The sequence below is a fragment of the Rhinatrema bivittatum genome, chromosome 2, assembly GCF_901001135.1.
Source record: "Rhinatrema bivittatum chromosome 2, aRhiBiv1.1, whole genome shotgun sequence".
In the NCBI taxonomy this organism is placed as follows: domain Eukaryota; kingdom Metazoa; phylum Chordata; class Amphibia; order Gymnophiona; family Rhinatrematidae; genus Rhinatrema; species Rhinatrema bivittatum.
In genome coordinates this window covers 160947932-160958071 of record NC_042616.1, presented here as the reverse complement: position 1 = coordinate 160958071, position 10140 = coordinate 160947932, and the positions used below count along the sequence as shown (strand labels likewise).

Below are 10140 nucleotides of genomic sequence, written 5' to 3'. Positions count from 1 at the left end.
GGGCCTGCTTGTGCTTCCCCGCTCCTCGGGATGGTTCCTGCTCTCCTCACCAGAGATCCTGCCGTCTCGCTTCTCCGCTCCTCAGGGTTGCCTCAGCACTGCCGTTCAGAGATCCCATCTCTACGCTTCCCCACTCCTCAGGGCAGTCTCTACCTTACCACACTGGAGACTTTGACTCTACGCTACCCCGCTCATCTTTTAAAAACCTAAAGACGCATCTAAACAATACAAAAACCGTGCCGAAAGGGAGCCCCGCCCCCGATCCAGCTCCACCAATAGGAGCCAGCCCTGAGGGGCTTTAAATCAGCATTACGTCCGGCGCCATTTCCTCCTCTTCATCTGCCACGATCGGGGAAGGCCTGCGCAACCGGCGCCGAGCCCCGCCGGGGGAAGGTCTGGGCTTCACTCTCCCCACCCGGGGGAACCCGGCGACGATAACGCGGCAAAAGACAGATAAGTAAAGATTGCATCTTTTAAAAACCTAAAGACGCATCTAAACAATACAAAAACTGCGCCGAAAGGGAGCCCCGCCCCCGATCCAGCTCCACCAATAGGAGCCAGCCCTGAGGGGCTTTAAATCAGCATTACGTCCGGCGTCGCGCGCCGAAGGAGCGCAACAAAGGGGCAAGCCCCTTTGTTTCGCCCCTTCGTACAGCCCCGAGGAAGTCCCGAGCCATACCCGCGGAAGAATCTATTGCCATATATATCATTTCGGCGGCCTACATCCCGGCGCCCACCTGCACCCAACCGCTTCCTCCTCCTCCCTGCCGAGGCTTGCGCGATCGGCGCGGCCCATCCGGGGCAAAAGCCTGCTCACCAGACACTCGAGGTGAGACGTGCAGGAGAGACGGGGGGCAAAGAACAAAGATACCTAAAACGAAACTAAAACTAATTAGCCACTCCAGCAGCACTCATTCAGCCTCCAGCAGCACATCCAGTCTCCAGCAGCACTCATTCAGCCTCCAGCAGCACATCCAGTCTCCAGCAGCACTCATCCAGTCTCCAGCAGCACATTCAGCCTCCAGCAGCACATCCAGTCTCCAGCAGCACTCATCCAGTCTCCAGCAGCACATTCAGCCTCCAGCAGCACTCATCCAGTCTCCAGCAGCACTCATCCAGTCACTCCAGCAACCAGCATTTGTCCAGTCACTCCACCATCCCTCTAGCAATCTTCTAGTCACCCCAGCATTCAGTCTCCAGCAGCACTCATCCAGTCTCCAGCAGCTCTTATCCAGTCTCCAGCAGCACTCATCCAGTCACTCCAGCAACCAGCATTCGTCCAGTCACTCCACCATCCCTCTAGCAATCTTCTAGTCACCCCAGCATTCAGTCTCCAGCAGCACTCATCCAGTCTCCAGCAGCACTCATCCAGTCACTCCAGCAACCAGCATTCGTCCAGTCACTCCACCATCCCTCTAGCAATCTTCTAGTCACCCCAGCATCCAGCATTCTTCCAGTCAATCCAGCATCTAGCACTCATCAAGCCACTCCAACACCCAGTAGTCATCCAACAATCTTATCCACCTGCAATTTCTTCGTAAAAAGACAGCATGCTACAAACTTTCCCCATTCAGATCATCCCTCACCTACTCACCCACAGAGCGAATACACCCGTGCTCAATCCACGATCAAAGAGATCCCTGATTCCAATCATGATCTCCCCTCTAACACAATTCCTAGGATTATCTCTAATCACCTTAACCCTTTTCAACTCCCAGTCACTCTCAAAAAAATCTCATTTGCTCAACGACCTCCTCCTGGACACCCAACCGGACATCTGTGCCATTACAGAAACATGGCTAAAAAACACAGACACCGCCATTATTAACCAGTTGCCAACACAACAATATGACATCTTCTCTATCCCCAGACCTAAAAAAAGAGGGGGTGGAATAATGTTAATAGCAAAAAAAGAACTGAGACTGTCCCAACAAGCCTTCAAATCGACGACCAAATTAGAAATCGGACTATTCAAATCCTCCCAGCTTCAAGTCTGCCTTATTTACGCCCCCCCGGGGCTCCTAGAATCCGACCCTTCTCCACTCATCGAAACCATAGCCAAACACATCAACACTAACTCACCGGCTATTATCTTAGGAGATTTCAACATCCATGTTGACTCCCCTACCCTATCATCTAATTGCGAAGCTCTTCTCCTTTCTCTCCAGGCTATGGGATTCAAACAAATTATAAACAACCCCACACACAAGGCAGGCCACACGCTTGACCTGATATTCACTAACGAAACCATCTCGCCCATCACCCCTCCTTCCTGCTCTCCCATCCCCTGGTCAGATCACTCGATGATAACTACAAAATTATATATAAAACAAAAATTGACCCCTATTGTTACTAAATCCTCGATCCAGTTCAGGAAACCCTGTTCCATGGACACTCTCAACAACAGCCTGGCCGAAGAACTAATTAAACTGGACTTCTCAGATGCGGATACCGCTATGAACTCCTGGCAAACTATTACACACTCAGTAGCTAACAGAATTTGCCCTGTAACAACAAAAGTTATCAACCCAGCCCGCACGAACAAGAAAACTAAGGAAACTCAAACAGGATCTACAACACAAAGAACAACGCTGGCGGAAAGATTCCTCCCCTTCCTCACTTGCTTCGTACAAAACTGCAATGAGCTACTATAGGACATCCATTACCCGCACCAAATGAGATTTCTACGCCAAAAAAATACACGGCTTCTTATATGACCCTAAAACTCTGTTCTCATATGTAGCTGCCCTTACCACACCTATGCCTCTCACCATCCCAGAAGAAGAAGCCCAGAACAAATCTACAGAGTTGGCTATCTTTTTTGATAACAAAATCAAAAACCTTCTTGCCCCCCTGGCTTCAACTAACATGGCTCCAAACCCTTCGCAACCATTAAGCCTCGCAACTAATAACCCTCCACCAAATATCCACAGACCGTCACTAGAAATTCTTGAACAGACATCCTCCCTGGAAATTGAATCAATAATCAAGAAAATGAAACCTTCCACTCATCCTCTGGACCAAATACCGACCAAACTACTTCTCACCATCCCTAACACCATTGCTAAACCGCTGGCAGACATCATAAATTGCTCCCTCAATCAAGGATCGGTCCCGGACTCCTTAAAAATTGCTTCACTTAAACCCTTACTTAAAAAACCCAACCTGGACCCAGCCGACCCTGCAAACTTCCGCCCCATTGCAAACCTACCTTTTATAGCCAAGCTAATGGAAAAGCTTGTCAACATCCGACTCACAGACTACCTTGACTCCCACAATATTCTCTACCCCTCTCAATTCGGATTCAGGAAACGCCTAAACACAGAATCCCTCCTTCTTTCTCTAACGGACAACATCCTGATGGGCCTTGACAAGGGACAATCTTACCTGCTAGCCCTTCTCGACATCTCTGCCGCGTTCGACACGGTAAACCACAATATCCTCATTAACCGCTTAATGGAAATAGGCATATCCGGCTCTGCACTGCTCTGGTTCACATCCTTTCTGAACAACAGACACTACAAAGTCAAAATAAATGACAAAGAATCTCACTCCATTCCATCAAACCAAGGTGTACCTCAGGGTTCGTCTCTTTCCCCTACCCTGTTCAATATATATCTACTCCCTTTATGCCAGCTACTCAATAGTCTCAATCTCACCCACTTTATATACGCGGACGATGTACAAATCATAATCCCCATCTCAGACCCCATCTCTACTCTAAATTTCTGGAACAACTGCTTACACGCCATCAACCTTCTGCTCTCGAGTCTCAATTTGGTCCTAAATACTTCCAAAACGGAACTACTGGTTATCTCCCCTTGTGACAACAACCCCCTCGCAAATAATGCTAGCATCCCATTAGCAAACCAGGTCAGAGATCTTGGGGCCACCCTTGACTCTAGAATGAATTTCAAAAAATTCATTAACGCCACAACCAAAGAATGCTTCTTCAAGCTACAGGTCCTGAAGCAACTTAGACCGCTCTTACACTTCAAGGATTTCCGTTCGGTGCTTCAAGCCATACTGTTTTCAAAGATCGACTATTGTAATGCTCTATTACTTGGTCTGCCCGCTTCGTCCACCAAACCTCTTCAGATGCTGCAAAACGCAGCGGCTAGGATCCTTACAAACACTCGTCGCAAGGACCATATCACACCAATACTAAAAATTCTACACTGGCTGCCCATCCAATATAGAATACTTTTCAAGGCTCTCACCATCATCCACAAATCAGTCTACCAGCAATCCACTCTCCAACTCACCTTCCCACTTGAATTACATACTTCCGCAAGACCGATCAGAACTGCCTACAAAGGTTCGCTCAAGGCCCCCCCCAACAAATCATCGGTCCACAACACTATTCACAAGCGAGCTCTTTCAACAGCAGGTCCACTACATTGGAATTCACTTCCACAAGACTTACGCCAAGAACAATGCCATTCAACTTTCAGAAAGAAATTGAAAACCTGGCTTTTCGCAGAAGCCTACCGCTGAAGGATCTCCTCAACCATCACTGACTCTCACTCCCCCACCCCTCCCCAATCCCTTCCCCCCACCCAACCTCACCCTTTCCTTCTCCCTCTGGACATACCAGGCTAATAACTGCCTAGGATAAACCTATGTTTTTGTATCTTACAGTTTTTGTTGATTTATATATTTATCTCTCTCTAATTGTTTCTTAGTTTAAACTCTGTACTGTCTTCCATTGCCCAGGTTTTATGCTCCCTGTTTAATGTAACTTTACTTTCTACCTTGATGTTAATTGGTTTCCCCTCAGTTACATTGTAAACCGGTACGATAAGACCTAGTCTTGAGCATCGGTATAGGAAAAGAAATTAAATAAATAAATAAATAATAAATATTTCACCAGAGACTTTGACTCTACACTTCCCCGCTACTCGGGGCAGTCTCTAAGTCATTACACCAGTGACTTTACACTCCCTGCTCCTCGGGGCAGCCTACGTCACTACATCAGAGACTTGACTTGACTCTGCGCTTCCGTCAACCTTCCATTACTTCCTTGACTTCCCCATCTGCTCCTTGCCTCTTTTCCTCAGCATCTGCCCCTTTCCTGTTCCCTCTTCTCCATTAATCTGGGGAATTATTTTACTTTTAATATGTACCATGTACATGCTTGCTAATCCAGGACCCCATTGAACATAAGGATTTTATCTTAAACTGGCTTTCCAAGGCCACAAATTTCAATATATTTAAGTAAGTCCCTTGTTTTACTTTGGTTCCTGTTAGTACTGGTATTTTCTTTGCTACTTGTCACAGTTTTAGTATTCAGTTTTCTTTGGTTCATATGGAACTTGTAAATTTATGTCTAATATTTCTTATTATTGTATCCACAAATCATTGCAAAAGCAGAGATACCATAGAAAAGTTTCTTTTTGCATAGATCTATAATAACTTTAGGCATGATTTATGAAATGTTTTGCCTCATTTTGGGCGTATGGGGAATAATTTTGTACACCAGACCATTTGTATCCCAGCTTCACTGATGGATTTGTTACAATACTACTATTTAGACAGATGTGATATTAAACATTATTTAATAAGATTAGGCTAGGTATCAAAAATCAGTTTAATATTTTTTAATGATGCATTACTAGTAGATAGCTCATTTTCTTAAGGCCAGATATTTGCTACAACAGATTTAATTATAAATCCAGTAAAGCATTGGCCAGGACACAGGTCAGGAGTGTAATGACAAGCAAATGCTGATTTTCCCCAATAACCTGTTCTTTTGTTGTGAAAAGTAAAATTGGCATTATGATTATTTTGCAAAGTTAAGGGTTTTTGTTTTATGTTCTTTTCCTTTTAATTGTTTCTTCCCAGATGGTAAGTCTGAGCAACTCTATAAACCCTTAGCAGTCCCAGGGCTAAAGGGGTGCCACCTACAAGAAACACCATCTTCACCACTCTTTGGCTAGCAAAAAGAGAGGTCTTTTTACCTCCTTTCTTGGTCTTGAGCACATTATTTCTGTCATACAAAATGAACAGGTTAAAATAATAACTACCGATTTGGGCAACACGTTTTTATTGCGGCCAGGGTAGAACTTGCCTCCCATTGGAAGAAGGGATCTGTCCCCAGTCTCTCTCAAATACAGCACAAGTTACATACATATTACCAACTAGGTCATCTCACTGCAGTCCATCACGACCGCTTGGGCCCCTTTCAAAAAATTTGGGCACCATACAAGCAGTGGCTGGCTGACCAATGACACACAGCTAGCTAACTTCCTCATTTCTCAGTGATTGTTTTGGATGCGGTTCAGTATAACACAGCTTGTCAATTATTACTGTGTTTTCTTCGCTCTTTTCTATATATGTAGAGCTGACGTACTTATTCTTCCTATGCCATGTATGTATTTTTGTACTTATGCATTTTTTTTTCTTTTTCCTCTCTCTCTATAGCACATCCCATTTCTTGTGTTCTCTCTTGTGTTTTTCTTAAGTTTTCTCCACTTTCTTCTTCTCTGATATTGTCTTGTGATGACAGGCATCAGTTGCAGGGTTAGGGTGGGAAGGGTTTGAGGGGTTATATACTTTGTATAAAATTATGGCACCTGTACTGTTGATTACTCCATTGTATGTTGCTGGAGTTTTGTTCTGTCTTCTTATTCCTACTTGCCATAATAAAAATGTTTACATACAAAAAATAATAACTACCGCTGGATCAGGCATTTTCTGTTTATTACTGCCAAAGTAGATTAGAAACCGTCAGTGCCATCTTGGGCCTGAATATTTACTACTATCTACTGTCCTGCTCATCAGTCATCATTACTTAGACAGCATAAGAATAATATATCTGTTGCAGTGATTGATGTGTTGGATCTGTGGACTATACCTTTTTTGAGAAGAAGCAAAGATATTTTAAATAACTGTTCATTCCGGGCCTCTTTTCAAAAGCATTTGTACACATAAAACTGGGTTTTAAACATGTAAGAGGGCTTTTGAAAATTGCTACGGTGTATGTCATTGAATGTCCGAAGGATTTACATGTGTAAGTGCACTTTAAATGCATAAAAGACTAAAATATTGCTACGATAGGATGCTACATTTACACGCGTAACTCCTCTGAAAATTCACCTGTAAATGTGTAATCAGCTTGCTTCTCTCTTAAGGTGCTTGTACCAGCTTTTAGATTAGTTAACGGTCACTGTTTCATTCCTCATGCAACACAATATAATGCATGCACATGCAGGTGTTAGAAACTAGAGAAATGTAAGTCAAGGGAAGTATCATTTTTCCCTTGGAATATAATTAACCCTGAACTTTGAGCTCCATGTTGCCATTCTTTTTTTTTGTAGGGGCTGCGCAGCCTGAGCTGTGATTACATAGTGGAAAATGTAACCAGGGTGGTGGTGTGCGACCTTGGAAACCCCATGGTGGCTGGAACAAATGTAAGAGAAACCCTAATGGATTTACTGATTTTTATCTAATTGAATTTAAAGGGCAGCTAATGGAGATCCCTATTAGCATTGTGTGCCTAAAGAAGCAGTTGCTAAAACACAGAGCTTTCTACAGGCAGGAAATTGGTGTTATAAAATAAAGCTATGTATTGCATGATGATTAATTACTGCACACAAAAGTAAAGGTCTTCATTCATTCATTCTGTGGCTTAGGAAGAATCCCTTTGAGAAAACTAGCCCTAAAAGATTAATGCCTCTGACTGTAATATTTTAGATCTCCTCCTCTCTTTGTTGTTCGACTATTCCACATTCTTCTTGCGCAAATAATTTTAAAGCAATAGAATATATTAGTTACCTTTTTTGGTGGGCCTAGTATGAACTGTTCTCACACTGTGCGCAGGGTGGGTATGTAGAACAATGCACTTTAAACTAAATATAAATTAAGGATAAATGAATCACAGAAATATAGAATATATGTTTGATATCTTTTTATCCTTTGCTAGCATGGACCAGTAGATGCAGTACAGAATTAGACTCTGCAGTATAAATATGTATCCATTTGATATATAAAGGACCCTTATCCAAAAACATTAATTCCAAAATTATATAGAAAAACCTTTTCAATGCTCTTCTAATAAACATTTTGAGAATATCTTCATTTATTCTTATCAGTAAATTAAAAACAATAATTAAAAAATAAATAACCACATATTATTTGGTTTAAAAAATTTCCAACCATTCACACTACACATTCATACTATTAGCACGCCAGTCACCCAACAACATTTCTAGTAAAATATTGGCTTACTGCAGTCAAAAAAAGAGCAAATCACCATACCATCAACAATACACACCTATTATAGCGAAAATGTTTAAACAAGTATAATACCACCTCAGAGACAATATACCTGAAATACATCTCAATTCATGAACCCCACACAATAACCTAAGGCCGATTTAAAGTTTTCAGTGTTTGTGTATTAATAAAAGTACATAAAGGGTGTTGAAATAGTCAAGTGATATTACCCTTATTATTTTTAAACACTTTTTAAATGTTTTATAGAAAACAATGTTTTAGACAGCTGTAAAACCTCTACATCATCTGATCCATCTAAAATCCACTCAATTCAGGAGATATATTCAGACCACTCTATAAAACATGTCCAACATCAATGTCCTTTTCAATGGTAATGGGGTTCAATACGTTCTATGCTGAAAAACATTCAGATCCCATCCATTTTTACAATGAAACTTTCCTGACTCTGATTTTGAGATGCTACAATGAAGAAGTAAAAGGGATTGAGTGTTTTCCCAACATAAAACCCCTTTATCATTGAAAGGACATTGATGTTGGACATGTCTTAAAAAGCGGTCTGAATATATCTTCTTGACTGAGTGGATTCTTTCAGATGAATCGGATATGTACATTTTTTTTTTATTAGTTTAAACAAAATTTACAAAGGATTATCACTTTGTACAGAAACAAAGAAACATAACTTTCTCCATTTTTGCAACTTTACAGTTACATTAAGAAGAATAACATTTTCAAATATCTTGACCTGAAATATATAACAGAGGGTGTACAGCCAGAAATAAAAGAGGAGATATTCTTAGGAAATTCTTACTACAGAAAAAAGCTTAACGGTCAATAACAACTATTCTTCCTTTTCTATGACTCCACATTTGAAGCATCCTGAACTGGGGGATTACAAGGCAATCTTTTCCTATTCTCTAATAATTCTTTCATTTGTTCAGGTACAAAGAAAACATAAGTAACATTGTCTAGCTTTAATATACATCGACAAGGATACCTGAGTACAAAGCTTGCCCCCATCAAGCGGGCTTCCTGTCTCATTGATAGGAACCCTCGCCTTCTCTCCTGGGTAGCCTGTGCCAAATCTGGGAAGACCTGCACTGATTTACCCATGAATTCTGCTCTCATATTTGAAAAGTAATTCCTCATTACCAGACTGAGGTCTTGAGAAAAAATAAAAGAAACTAAGAGAGTAGATCTCTCTATTACTTCTGGCATAGAAGTCTCCAGAAAAGTTGTTAAGTTAGCAAGATCAAGCTCTGGAGCAGCTTTTTCTCCTCTAGGCCTTACATGAGGCATGAAATACACCTTGTTCAAAGCTGGAATATTTTCAGGTGCTATCTTCAAAATTTCCACCATGTATTTCCTCAAAGTTACTCTCGGTTGTTCGCCCATAACCTTAGGGAAATTTATAAACCTAAGGTTTAAATTCCTTGATTTATTTTCAAGCTGTTCCAATTTCCTATTAATGGCGATACGATCTTTCAACATAGCTGCTTGCAATTCCTGAGACTTCTTTACTTGCTCTTCCAGCCTGATAATCTTTTGTTGATGTTCTAAGTATTTTGCATTATATTCCTGGGTAAAACCTCCAATTTTCTGGGTCACATTTAATTGTTGTTGAGCTACTTTATATAATGCCATCCCCATTTTGGTTATCAGCTCCCAGAGAGCGTCCATGGATACAACCTCAGGTTTAGGGAATAAAGCATTTCCTGCTTCGGGCTCAAATTTAAAGAAATCTTCACCATTAAAGGCACTCATTGTGGGAACAAAGTCCAAATTCAAGCTTGCCCCCTGCATTCCTGCCGTCCCTTCTCCTGTCTCCTCCAGGCCTGCATTTTCTCTCCCACTCCCCGCGGTGGTTCCTGCTGCTGTACCCAATTCCCCGATAGGGATCGATAA

The 10140-nt window shown here is 41.9% G+C and overlaps 1 protein-coding gene across 1 annotated transcript in view; it reads left to right on the top strand.

Annotated features, from left to right (window-relative positions):
• Positions 1-10140, top strand: part of ITGA8 (integrin subunit alpha 8) — a 560404-nt gene that overhangs the window by 327603 nt on the left and 222661 nt on the right. Inside the window, exon 21 of the mRNA XM_029588821.1 lies at positions 7320-7412. Within this exon, the coding sequence (XP_029444681.1) occupies positions 7320-7412 (93 nt within the window). The remainder of the gene's footprint in view (positions 1-7319; positions 7413-10140) is intronic.